The sequence below is a fragment of the Equus asinus genome, chromosome 9 (genome assembly GCF_041296235.1).
Source record: "Equus asinus isolate D_3611 breed Donkey chromosome 9, EquAss-T2T_v2, whole genome shotgun sequence".
Classification (NCBI taxonomy): Eukaryota; Metazoa; Chordata; class Mammalia; order Perissodactyla; family Equidae; genus Equus; species Equus asinus.
The window spans coordinates 44832847-44847266 of record NC_091798.1 but is presented as its reverse complement, the minus strand read 5'-3'; the positions used below and the strand labels follow the sequence as shown (position 1 = coordinate 44847266).

The 14420-nt window shown below is 46.5% G+C and overlaps 1 protein-coding gene across 6 annotated transcripts in view; it reads right to left on the bottom strand.

Annotated features, from left to right (window-relative positions):
- VDAC1 (voltage dependent anion channel 1) overlaps positions 1-14420 on the bottom strand; it is a 101807-nt gene that overhangs the window by 6946 nt on the left and 80441 nt on the right. For all 6 annotated transcript variants that reach the window (XM_070517370.1, XM_070517369.1, XM_044780454.2 and 3 more), the window contains 4 exons: positions 8008-8080; positions 7413-7462; positions 6630-6782; positions 6481-6533 (listed from right to left, as the gene is read on the bottom strand). In XM_070517370.1, the coding sequence (XP_070373471.1) occupies positions 6481-6533; positions 6630-6782; positions 7413-7462; positions 8008-8080 (329 nt within the window). The remainder of the gene's footprint in view (positions 1-6480; positions 6534-6629; positions 6783-7412; positions 7463-8007; positions 8081-14420) is intronic.

Below are 14420 nucleotides of genomic sequence, written 5' to 3'. Positions count from 1 at the left end.
GAAAAGAAATTGTATTACATTCAGAAGCTAATTCACCTTGTGACAACCATGCCAAGAAATGCAAATTGAAAAAAAATAATAATCCCAGCTTAAGTAGTGGGGTAGGGGGGGAAAGTCAGGGTCCCAGATCTCCCTTAAGCAGCTGCTGTGCCACAATGCGGAGAACGCAACCTCTCTTCAGCCGGAATCCAGTCTGCAGACATGCCACAAGGATGAAGTGCAAACACAAGCAGGAAAAGCTTGAAAAGCACTAAGCAATTTTCTTTGACTATCCTCTCCCTATGCTTAACATAGTGGCCTACACAGGCTTTATTACCTAGAGCGCCACTATGTCATTAGGAAACAGGTGCATCTTCGCTATTTTCTAAGCCTGTGGAAAAGATCTATCTGTCATGCAGGGAGCTATCTAAGTAGCAGCTTTCAAGGAGATGGTTGTCTTCTTATTTTGTGGCTCACTTAGTAAAAATAAAGAATCAAATACTAGATCCCTTCTAAGTAAATACAAGAGACAGCTTTTAATTCAGTATTCAAGAGATCCCAATGAGTATACATTTCAGAGAACTAGGTACTGATGTGGAACCAGGAGCCCCACAGTCTTGGAGGCCAGGAAGCCCTGCTTGACCAGACAAGACCCCGGGTCTAGTCTGCTGATCCCAGATTTACATATCTGACCACATCAGTACCTCCCTCACCTATTACTCAAGACCCAACATTATTAGGGAGGGTAGGTGAGTCATGTCACCTGCAAATATATTATCACCATGCCATTTACCAAAACTCAACACTGGAGACGAGATCACATCTATCAAATAAAATTCAGACTATTTTCACCTGACTGTTTCTGTCATTCAGCTTACAAGACGGACATCTCCCACAACGAGCTGCATTTTCAGCAGAGACAACAGGAGAAACTGGATCTGCTCAGAGGCCCAAGGACGGCACAGCCCTGTCCACCCCAGCTTCATCCCCAGCACCTAGATTGTGAGCCTAAATACCATTCCCTCCTAAAAGTGCTCCTGGGAGAAACAGTAGGTTCCAGGTTCGGGGCAGGAAATGTGCAAGGGGAGCTGGAAGCTGTATCAAAGATTACTGGGATTGGAGCAAAAGGACTCGAGATCTAACCTGAAGAGGCTCCCCAGGGCTTCAAACATGAGACAATGTATCATTAAGAATAACATCAGCAATAAACAGAAACATATCAGATACATTTCAATCTATGAACTCACAATGATATTCAAAACACACACACAGTAATCATCTTTAGAGACTAGAGAACCAATTTGTTACTTTGAAAACAGTAAATTAAAAAGGAATCAAACATTTATTCCACCTTTCCTAGACTAACTATATCTCAAGGTAACCAAACAGTTGATGAAAAGCTTCCCTTTATTGAAATGTTCCAGCCGAAATGAAGGAAGGATAAAAGTGGAATTATCACCAATGTGTAACCCTAACGAGTGGATCGTGAATGGCACTAATGTACAAAGAGAACACGAGGCCTTCTGAGTGCATCCCAATGGAAGCATACCGCACCTCTTATATTTTAGCACACCCTCCCACCCCCCACAGTGGATTCTAAATGTGAGGAAGCCTCCAGACTTACCAATTCATAGGAAATATGGGAGGCGGGGACAAGTTAAATGACACCACAGGGACGCAAACCGCAAAATTTACTCTGTATGTAATTCTACAGGACAAATTATCTCATTTCAACAAATAAATTGCAAGGGGAAAAAAACAGAGATGAAGAATCTAAAAATTAAGAGATTTAGGAGGCATATGAACAAATTTTTGCAATTCTGCATGGACAATTTTTGATTCTGTAAAAAAATTCATGAAATCATGTAAATTTGAAAAGGCTAGAGATTTGACAATATGAAGGAATTATGATTAAGTTTTTACAATGTAATTATATTGTGGTTATGCTTTTTATTTATTTATTTATTTATTTTGGTGAGGAAGATTGGCCCTGAGCTAATGTCTGTTGCCAATCTTCCTCTTTTTGCTTGAGGAAAATTGTCACTGAGCTAACATCTGTGCCCATCTCCCTCTATTTTGCATATGGGATGCCACCACAGCATGGCTTAATGAGCAGTGCGTAGGACTGTGCTTGGGATGCACACTCATGAACCCCGGGCTGCTGAAGCAGAGCATGCAAACTTAACCACTATGCCACCAGGCAGGCCCCAGGTTATGCTTTTTCAAAAGGGAACCTTATTTAAAGATACATATTAAAATATTTACAGATGAAATTATATGCTATCAGTTATTTACTTCAAAATAATCTGAGGGTGGGAGGGATTGATTATGGATGTATAAATAAAACCTGATTGGCCATGGGTTGATAATTATTAAAGCTGGGTGAGGGGAACATGCTGAGGGTTTAATACACCTTTCTGTATTCTTTTGTATGTTTGAAATTTTCATAATAAAGAACTAAAGGGTAAACACTCCAAGTTCTCAGTGAGACAAGAATTTCAAGAATTTCAGAGGTCATAGTCCAAAACAAAGCGAACACCCTTTCCAAGTGACAATGAAACTTGCAACTTTCGTTCAAGTTGCTTCTGTGCATTTTCACAAGCTGTGAAGGAAGGAGCAACCACCAAACAAATTCTCTCCCAATAAGAAAAACTCAAAATAAACCCATTTTGGTCTCTGTGCTCTTTGGGAGAAGCCTGGCTTTTGGCCAAGTATCCAATTGGCACCAAGCTGGGTGGGGTGATGAAGAAAAAGACAGCTGCTCAGGGCTACATTTAGAAAGAGAAGGAGACCAAGAAATGTAAAAACTGGGCATCTCCTAACCACTACCTAAAAAGCTGCTGCTGACCACAACATGGGATGCCTGCGGCGGCCTCCAGCCAGTGGTGTGCAGCAGCCGCACTGGGCGGTTTACCTCTACACGCCGTCTCACTGCATCCTGGCCAGGAGCACAAGGTCCCCAGAGAAAGGGCAGTGCTGGGGCAGTGACTCAGGCTTTCCTCCAGGTTTCTTCTCTAACGCAGCATTCTATGCCTTTGGAGCTTTTCTGCTTTCAGATATTATTGGGATTTTTTTTTTTAAAGATTGGCACCTGAGCTAACAACTGTTGCCAATCTTTTTTTTTTTCTTTCTGCTTTTCTCCCCAAATTCCCCCAGTCTATAGTTGCATATTTTAGCTGTGGGTCCTTCTAGTTGTAGTATGTGGGATGCCACCTCAGTGTGGCCTGATGAGCGATGCCATGTCCACGCCAAGAATCCGAACCAGAGAAACCCTGGGCTGCCGCAGCAGAGTGCACGAACTTAACCACTCGGCCACAGGACCAGCCCCCAATATTGGGATCCTTTAAAAGCTATTTAAACAGTGGTGCGAGTTTGACAAGCACATGAAAAGAGGCATGATCTGATTGGTGGTGAACAAACTGGCTTTATCTGTGGTAGGTGCTCAGTGTGGGTGCTGGTCCCTAGATGAGGTCTGCAGCCTCGCTCCTTATGGAAGCCTGGATGCTTTCCCAGACTATATCCCTCAGCCACTTTGAAAAGCCAGCTTTCATCTCCAATCTCCTGTCAAGTCACCAAATACCCAGTAGCAATGTGTACACCCTGCACCCACAATCTTGGTTTCTAAACACTATTCTTTTTGTTTGCTTAGTGAGGAAGACTGGCTCTGAGCGAACATCTGTGCGAATCTTCCTCTATTTTGTATGTAGGACGCCACCACAGCATGGCTTGATGAGTGGTGTGTAGGTCCATGCCCAGGATCCAAACTGGTGAACCCCGGGCCACCAAAGAGGAGTGCACAAACTTAACCACTATGCAACCAGGTCGGCCCCTAAACACCACTCTTCAAGGAAAACAACCAAGGCTCCTTAGAGAAATGGCTGACAGCAGGGCTAGGCAAGCGTAAGTAGAAGAGGAACCTGGTACATCTTCTGAAGAATTGCTCAAAAAAATGAGAAGGGTTTGTCAAAAACATACAGGATGTCAACTTGAAGGCACTCCCAATGGCCCTATGTGGGGACAACATGAGTAACAAAATAAACTATAGTAATGGATTATAACCCATAGAATAAATGTCCTTGAATCCATACTGATATAAATGATTAAAGAAATAAATGGAGAAGGAAGAGTCCTTCCTTACAGTAGAATCTCAATTAATAAATGTAGAAGGAATTATGGGAATAGAAAATCACCATTTGCCAAACATAATTGTTGTAGGCAAGAATCACCAATGGATGCTAATATTTGCAAGTCAAAGTATAAGAAATAGAATATTTGCACAGTCTCAAAGTATCTCCCCACAAGATACTTATTACTTACAAAGAGTAAAACAGTAACTTTAGAGAGAAACAGGCAAACACCACTTTAATCAAGTGATCAAAGTTTACATCACCAATCACGAGAAATGTTGACGTACACCTCCTGATATCATGTACCAAGACACACACAATACAACCTCACTTTTCTCATTGCCAAAATGCACAACCTGAGGGCCAGCCCCAGTGGCCTAGTGGTTAAGCTTGGCACGCTCTACTTCAGCAGCCCAGGTTCAGTTCCTGGGTGTAAACCTACATGGCTCTCTTAGTGGCCATGCTGTGCTGGCAGTCCACATACTAAAACATAGAAGAAGATTGGCATGGATGTTAGCTCAGGGCAAATCTTCCTCGGGGGGAAAAAAAAGCATAACCTGAGTTTAACCATGAGGAAATAACAGACAAATCCAAATTGAAGGATTCTACAAAATAATTGGCCAATTTTTTTTCTTTCTTTTTTTTTTTTTTTTTTTTTTTTTGCTGAGGAAGATTTGGCCTGAGCTAACATCTGTTACGAATTTTCTCTTCTTTTGCTTGAGGAAGATTAGCCCTGAACTAACATCTGTGCCAATCTTCCTCTATTTCATATGTGGGACACCACCACAGCATGTCTTGATGAGTGGTGTGTAGGTCCACACCTGCAATCCAAACCCACAAACCCCAGGCTGCTAAAGTAGAGTGTGTGAACTTAACCACTACACCACTGGGCCGGCCCCGGCCAATCCTCTTTACAAGTGTCATGGTCATGAAAGACAAAGAAACACTATGTCCCAGATTAGAGGAGACAAATGAGACATGACAACTAAATGCAATGTAGTATCCTGAACTGGATCATGGACCAGAAAGAAGATATCCATAGGACAAGAGATTCGTTAACAGTATGCTATCAACATAAATTTCTTGATTCTGTTAATTATAGTCATGTAAGATGTTAACATTAGCAGCAGCTAGGTGAAGGACACAAGGGAACTCCACATACTATTTGTGCAATATTTTTGTATAAGTATAAAATTATTTCAAAATAAAAAGTTAAATTAAAAAAAAGAAAAACACCTTCCTCTTATGTATATTAACTCAGAACCTGAAGACTTCTCTGTAAACCTGCCAAAGGTAATCAGAAATTCCTTAGAAATTCCAAAGTCTGCCATCTCAGGGCAGCAGGCAAAGTCCTGGGCAGCAAATTCAAGCCTGTGGGCACATCCTTCAGCCCCTGGTCCTATCAGAGGGTCTCTCTGGATAACTCCTCCCATCACAGCAGGGTGGCTGGGGGGAGGCAGACAAGCAGGAAGGCAATGCTCCTGCAGGAGAAACCACAGCAGAGATGAGAACAAGAGTAAATTCAGCTCCTGGCCAATGGTCTTCAGATGATCCATAACCAAGTTATCAGAAGACTACAACCTCCAGAGGCAGGAGCCCTGTCTGCTCAGCCCCTCGTGGTCCCCCTGCACCCAGCACAGGGTCTGAACTCAGTAGATCCTCCCTCTAATAAACATCTGTCAGAAGGGAAACAAGGAAGGAGAAAGAGAGGAAAATAAAATGGAATGGCCAAAAATGAAATTCATGAGGCCACTGAACTGTACACTTAAAGATGGTTGAGAGGGTAAATTTTATGACTATTTTATCACAATTTTAAAAACTAAAAAATGAAATTCAGTATTTGAGCCCATCATCAGTGTGCAAAACAACCTTCTGCAGGTTTAGGAGACCCACTGCTCTGAGTGGGAAAAAACAAGAGTGTGTTCTAGAAGGGAACAAACCCTCCTAGCCACTTTGGGAAGAGCTGAGGAGCTGAGGCAGACCATCTTGCCTCCAGATGTTCTGAGAACCCAGAACCATCAAGACTGATTTGTTTGTGGCTGGAGGGCCTGGGGTAAAAAGGGCAGCCTCGGGAGCCACCGTGGTACGCCCACATGCTCTCAGTGTCCCTCAGTAGGAAGCTGGGGACAGGGCCCTCCAAGCCCAAAAAATGGGGCTGGCAACAGGGACTGGCTAGCCCCTGCTCCCACACATCGCCCGCTGCCCCAGAGCCTTGGCCACTTGCACGACCAGCGGTGTGACTCACGTGAAATGGAGCATTACTGGACCTCCTACAGCCTCCACAGCTGAGGCCAGGGGAACAGTAACAGACAGCACAGAATCTTATTATAAAACATGGCTACACGTCCCCATGGAGAAAACACGAGCTTCTTACCCAGTGTTTGGTGAGAAGGATGAATCAAAGGTCAGCTTCAGTCCACGTGCAAGCTGAACAGAAAAGAAATTGGCCAGCAGGTTTAGTCACGAGGCAGGCCAGCAGATATCAATCAACAAAACCGTGTCTTTTTCGCGGGCGACCATTACCTGGTCTTCCACAGTAATCTCCGTGCCTAGTGTGTTGTCGGTGTTCCATTTCTCTGTAAACGTCAGACCATATTCGGTCCATCTGTACTTGGTTTCTAGACTGCCCGTCACTTTGGTGGTCTCAGTGTTGGCTGAACCTGAGCTTGTAAATTCCTTTCAAGGAGAGAGAGAGAGTCAGTGCCTGCACACCAGCCCTTCACTCCAGCCCGTCCCTTTATGCAGGAGGCGAGATTCTGAATGGGGAAAAAGCTAATTCTATAATTCAATTAGACACTTAAAGAACAGATGGGGCTAAAGGAGTCTGCTAATTAAAGGGATCTCATGGGACAGGAGATCAGGAGACAGCCTCCTTCCTGCCCTGTAACTCCTCAGTCTGGACAGGAAGGCAGCCCTCCTTCCACCCTGCCTCCAGCCTAGTACAGAGAAAAAGCATCGAGCTAAAGCTGACATGGCACGATTCAACCCCAAACTTCTTCCTCCCAACAATTACCACACACACAATCTAAAAGGGACTACTAGGATTTTTTTTTCATTATGTGGCATTGAACACAGGTCAATTTTGAAATAAGAAACACAAGGAAAAATAAAACTGAGGCCCAGCCCATATTCCTGTGAGTGTTAACAGCTGCTGAATTGGGGACCTATTGGTGTGGTTCCCCGGACTACCCATCCCCCAGAGGATGCGATGAACACGAGAACCACAAACTGCCAGCGCGGACATGGCAGTTATTTATTATTAATCTACAATAAATACTCAGGCTCCACAGGAGTAAGACAACTTACCAGTCCATTCTCAGATTTTGTTTTCAAATCAAGTTTTATTAAGCCAAATCCTAAGGAAAGAAGAGGATAACTGTTAATAGGTTAAATGACTAACTCGAGAGCAGCATCTCTGCCTCTCTCACGCTGTTTCAAAATGCCACGAGTGCGGAGGACGCCCGTCTCCACTGCTGCCTGCCCATGTGCGGAGCTCAGGTGCCATGGAACAGTGCAGGCAGAGCAGGCTCAGGCTCCACCTGGGCCCCACCCGCGCTCCCTGCGGAGTCTGAGAAAAAGGTGTGTGACAGCATGGGCACGTGCCGAAGCTAAGGACGGGCTAAATTTAGAAATCATGCGCCACCGCAGCACACCTGCAGAGCTGCTCCACACCTGGGAGAGGGGACAGGAACAGCCAGGCCACTTGTCTGCAGCAGCTCACCAGCCTGCCCCTACTGGGTGCACAGCCAAAACTGCTTTACTAGCCATAGGAAGCTTCTCTTTTCCCTGACACGAAAGTTGTCAGAGTTGACTGACCCAGGTCTCGCAAGCTGTGATGGGTAAAATCCCAAACACGCCAACCCAGTCTGTGAGCTGGAAGGCCACTCCAGGCACCACTCACCATAGCCCTTGGTGAAGACGTCCCTGGCGGATTTGCCAAGATCAGCGTAGGTGGGAGGCACAGCCATCTTCCGCTACAACAAAAGAACCAACAGAATAAACACGTTGGTAATTATGGAGATTACCATCAACTTTGCCAAGATTTCTCATCAATAAAAATTATTAGATATAACTGACAACCAATAACACTCATCAGCACTGAGGTCCAGGGACCTGATTCTCCCAGGGGTGGAGACAGACGCCTGTGCTGTCTCACACTTCTTTCTGTGGCCAGAGCTGAGACAGCCAATAAGTTTTTGTTGACAGCAGATCAGTCTGACTTTAGATCTCTTCTCCTTGGCATCCCCAGACAGTAGGAGTCAGTAAATATTTGCTGAATGAATTAATTGTCAAAGACACATTCCCATGAGCCAGCTACTTTACTGGATGGCAGGACTCTAGCCAATAAAACATATCTTCTTACAAAATGTTGACTGCTAGGGCACTAAACGCCCTGAAGAGAAATCAGAGCATTTCATGGCAACCTACTTTCCATATGGTTCTGATTTCATTCACTCAACAAATATCTACAAAGTACCTACTATGTACCAGAATGGATCCAACTTTTCATAAAAGTTTTGCATTTTAGGGGACTCCACTTTTAAAGTATCATATTCCTAACAGAGTAAAACCTAACTAATTAGGCAGCTCTTCACATGGAAGGAAATGCAACCACATCCTCTCCCCCAAATTTTCTTCAAATCGACATTTATTGAGCTCTAATGTGACTTTCTTTTTTAAAACAACTATCAAAGTACTACTTGGGATTGTTGCATATCACTAAGTCAGTCAACAAGCATTTATTAAGCAACTCAGTCAAGGCAGGCGAGTAATTCAAACAGTCCTTGCTAAGTACCACATGGCGCGCCTCGGAGGCTTTGCTTTGACACATTATGTACACAGAATTAAAATCCTAATCCAGGACAGCACACGCTGTGTGCTCCATCGAGGAGGAGATAGACCATGAAAAAGCACCATCTTTGGCATCTTCTCCGTCCTCAACATCATTTGCCTCTACTGGTCAGAAATTCAATTAACCAAAGGATGGTTCCATTAACTTTTAAAATACAGTATACCTAAATACCAAACTACATCCGCATACACCCCATCTAAAGTCACACACATCCACTCACACCCCTGCATGGCATGTTCTGGTAAGTGGGAGCCCACTAAAAAGTGGTTCAAGGGGGCCAGCCTGCTGGCGCAGCAGTTAAGTTCGCACGTTCCACTTCAGCAGCCCAGGGTTCACCAGTTCGGATCCTGGGTGTGGACATAGCACCACTTGGCAAGCCATGCTGTGGTAGGTGTCCCACATATAAAGTGGAGGAAGATGGGCACAGATCTTAGCTCAGGGCCAGTCTTCCTCAGCAAAAAGAGGAGGATTGGCAGCAGATGGTTAGCTCAAGGCTAATCTTCCCCTCCCAAAAAAAAGTGGTTCAAGTGATACTAGGGGAACAATATCACAATTAAAAGCTGCATTCCTGACCAAAGCCCTAACTTCAAAGACATTGCAAGGAGCCCCGAGAATCAGTGAGCACACTGAAAAAGAAACAACTATAAACTCCCACAATCTTAAATTATAAAATTGTGCTCCAGGTCCTATTTTACTTTCTTGAGAACTTTTGCTACTTCTGTCCCAACTCACTTTTGTGTGGGAGCCAAGAGGAGCAGCCCAGCGAGCTGTTTACGCTCTCCTATTTTTGTTGCTGTTGTTATTTCTTGCACATGATCGGGCTGGAACCATGGGCAGCTCAGTCTATTAGGGTCAGGGCACAAAGAACATGGGGGAAGATCCATTTTAGGCTGCCCCCACTGGTTCTTTCAAGTCTGGGAACTCCCCTCTCCCGAGTTTATCCACTTTCACCCCAAACAAACCCCACAGGCACACCCACCCCAGGGACAGACGGCAACCCGGTCCTGGACCAGGTCCTCCAGAAATACCCACTACCTAAGGCACATGTGCAGCATAGAAGGGCCTGGTCCCCTCCCAGGAGAAGCAATAAGACAGCCCTGGATGGAAGGCTGAAGTAATGCAGCCCCACGGAAACTTGCAGAACATCTCAGCCAAGGGCCCAGAACATCCTCCATCCCCGCCAGCACTAACAGGTATCAGTGGACAGAGTACCCCTCTTCAGCGCTGCCCCCTCCCCAGCTGGGCCACCAACTCAGCCCCAGGGTGAGGGGGAGAGCAGTCCAGCGGCACTATCTCTGGGTCAGCTAAGGCCTCCTTGTACCTCAGGGGCCAGGGCCCTCCCAAGGACCCTCCCCTGGCTCCAGGACTCGCTTCACCAGACACAAGCAGCTTTCACATCTGGACTGGCCCATCCCTCAGGGCAAAGGCAGAACACTCACCATTTAATGTTCCCCAAATACCCTCTCTCATCACTAATCCCCAAAACTGAACAAGCAAAGCCACCTGTCAAAAAACACCCCGCCCCCAGCAAACATCACCCCAAAGTACACGGCCACTAAGGAGATTACCATCCAAGGACAAGGGAGCTCAGATAAGGCCAGGCTCTCCCTGCGACTCCAGCACAGCTCCTGGCAGAGAAGATGCACAGGAACCACTGGCTGAGTGGAGCCAACTCCACTCCCAGACCTGAGATGACACCCGCCAAGGAGAACAGGAGGATGACTCTCCTCCCTAAAGGCCCCGGGCTGCTGTGCGGGTGTAGCTTCCCCTTCTGCCTTTTCCGAAGTCTTCCTCGTCCCCACGGTCCCCTGCTGCACTTATCTGATATGACTGAGGCAAGGCCTGAGGCAGCTGTGCCTCTGAGAACAGCTTTCTCACAACTGCAAACAGCACCCAGAAAATACCCATTTTTACGTAGTTCTCAGTACCTGCTTCAAAAACATTTTTTTTGTTGTTGTAGAAATCATTGTAGAAAGAATGATTTTCAATCATGTTTTCTCAGGCCAGGACTGGAGAGAGGAGAATTCAGCATTCTGCTTTCTCACTTAGCACTCTACCTGCCCTGGAGGCTGAACCCTGGCCCCCGCCCCGGCCTCCATAGGGATCAGCTCCAAGCCACCCACCGTCTTGTCTCGACAGCATCCACCCCATGTGCCTTCAGAAGCCCAACCTCTAGAGGCTGAGCATGAAGCAGGGCCCTCTGACATGGGCAAGGCATGTAAATCACATGGACAGATGTAAAGCACAAAGCTGCCTGGGGAAGGCAGGGCCCAGGTCTCTGCCTGGCTGACGGCTTCAAGGCAGAGCCTGGGAGCATGGCTCCCAAGGATAAGTGGTAAGCAAGGGATGGGCAGGGCCAGGCTGAGAGATGTACCTGCAGTCAATGATGACTTTGAGAAGGACCAATAAGTCACACCAGGATACAGGAGACCCTGGTTCTCCTCCACTGCCTGCCTGCCTACCTACCCAACCATTCCCTGGCTGACCTTGAACAGATTATGCAAGCTCCACTCCAGCTGAGGAATGAAAATCCAGCCCATACTGGAAGCCTGAGGGGAGAGATAGTATATCGCCCAGCATGGGCTGTGCAACACTTACATAACCTCATCCTGGGGGGACATATCCTCCTTGACTAATCAGCTGCATGGCAGTGACAGCTGCTCTGCTCCCAGCGCTCCCCCACTACCCCCACAAATGCACACCTACCCCCAAATCACACCCTTGAACTCAAAGCATCCCAGAGCCTGTCATGCATAAATTTATCCAAAATATGGAAAAAGCTATGTGTACAAAGATGCCAAAGCCTGATACATAGTAGACATTCAACATAAATGTCCGTTCAATGAGGAAATGCCCAACGAACATCAGAGTATTTTTATAGTAGGAAAAGAAAAGAAACTTAGTATCTGACAATAGGGACCAGGTAAATGACAATGTAACCAGGAAGCAGGAGCTCCCTGGGCAGGGAGGCTGCAGCACCACCAGGGATGGGGGCAGGGAGACCCATGACTAGCACCCCCCACCCACACCTTGGCCTAAGGGGAGCTGAACTCAGGCTGAGGAGACCCAGTGCCTTCAGAAGTGAGCACCGTCACCCCTGACCTCAGAACCAAGCCGGGACTTTATTCTAAGGGCCTTAGGGAGCCATTTGAGAGTACTGACACATCTGTGTTTGGGAAGCTCACTCAACCAACAGATTGGCAAGAATGTAAACGGCAATATCTACCGTTGGTGTGGAAAACGGCCACTCCCGTTCACGCTAAGTGGGAGTACTATATAAAGTACAGCCCTTTTGGAGCCAATAGCTGGGCAGCATCTAAGTGGGCACGCATTAACCCCAGTGGGGCAATTCTAAAGCTAGGAACCCACTCGACAACAGCACCCAAGGCACCCCAAGACATGTATACAAGGATGCTCACTGCAGTGTTATTTGCAACACAAAACCCAGAAGCAACCTAAAGGTCCAACAATAGGGAAATGAATAAGAATTAAGGTACTTGCAAACTAAGGAGTACCACGTGGCAATCAAAAAGAATGAGGTGGATTTATATGAAGTGGCATAGAAAGCTACCTATGACAGAGTGAAATGAAAAAAGCAAGTCAGAGAAAATTTGCAATTTCAAGTAATTAGAGGAAAACTTTTTTAAATACACATCTTCATATGTTCACACATTTGTGAATGGATGGCAAAGCATGTGGAAGGATACGAGCCAATCAGCAAACTGTGGCTGCCTCGGAGCTGCTTCTAGAAAGGAAACGGGGTCTAGGGAAGGAGTGGAGTTAGAATAGGCTTCTCATGTTGTATTCTACTTCATTATTTAAGTTGTTTGTACACAATAATCTTTTTTTTAAGGACAGAAACTTTAAAAATCCAACCCATATGTCTCAAATTGAGTCATTATCGCCTTTGTGATGCTGCAACATGTCACATTTTAAACCGCTGTTGCAGTAGAGGTGGCAGAAGGAAAAGCTATCTACAATGTTTCTGTACAGTCACACATCCCTTAATGATGGGCATACATTCAGAGAAATGTGTCATTAAGCAATTTCGTCCCTGTGCGAACATCAGCGAGCGTGCTTACACAAACCTAGGTGGCACAGCCTACTACACACCTAGGCTCTTTAGTGCTAATCTTATGGGACCACAGTCGTATATGCAGTTCATCCTTGACCAAGACATCACTATGTGGCATGTGACTGTACCGGTTCCAAGAGCAGATTCAAACTACACTGAGATGACAGGGTTAACAGGCAGGGCCTGTGGGGGGCACATTCTACTCCCAGGTGACCAGCTACGGCTTTGGCAACCCTGCCCAGAAGGCAGGAGCTGGGCAGAGCTCCTGAAATCACCTGAGGCACTTGTTCAAAGGCCTCCTTCCCTCCCTCTCAGCCTTTTGTCACCTAACAGGCTGGGCAGTCCTCAGATGCCACTGAGAAGAGTGGGCTCGCTCCCCGCATCAAGCACCTACCAGAACCCCCACTTTGAAGCAGGCTGTTTTCTCTGCAGAGGCTCCCTCAGAAGGATCCAGACAGGAGAGGCTTGATGCCCCTAGAGAGCCAACAATCACTGCGATGGTTGACACAGGTAGCAGGGTGGCTACAGGTCCCCAAGGCTCAGTTAGGAACAGCTAAGAGGAAAAGTCATCTGAACACAGGTAACCTCCAGTGGGTTGAGAGACAACATCTTCAAGGGAAGGGTATAACAGGGTCAGGATCTAAACACCAGGAGCCACCTGCCACAGCATCTCCCAGCCCATCCGGTGCTCAGGCAGCAGGCACTGGGTGGGGCTACAAGCCTGGCAGAGGTTCCATCCAATGCCAGCCCTTACCAGCTGTGTGTCTTTGGACATAGCACTTAAAACTTATGCTTCCAGGGCCTCATTTTGCTCATCTATAAAATGCAGCTACCAACAGTGCCTTTCTATCAAAGATATTGAAAGGGCTAAGTAAGTTAAACAGGTAAAGCATGTAGAAATGTCTGGCACTCAGTTAGTGCTCAATAAGTGGCAGTGGTAACCACAGTCCATGATTCTGGATATTCTTGGTTTGCCCCTCCAGATCCACTTTCCTCCTCCACCCTGCTCTGAATCCCAAGAGCTGATCATTATGGACCGTTATCAGTGGGCTACGGTTGGGCTCAGCCAACAGGACGTACCAGCAGAAGATGGGAGAGTGAGGTTGGAGTACTCATGCCCCAGGCCCCCTCTCTGCTGGGCCTCAGGTGGGCAGTGACTATTTTCCTCTACCCAAGGCCACAGCTCATGCCAAGGGGTCTCCTCTCGGTTCCAAAGGACCCAGGGACCACACCTCTTGTAAGGTGCCCCACACCCTGACCACACCCCTTGTAAGGTGCCCCACACCCTGCCCACACCTTTGCGAATGATCCCTTCATTATGCTTTCTTTGATTACCCTGCAGGAGAGTGCATCTGATTCCTGCAACGACCCCAACCAACACAGCAAT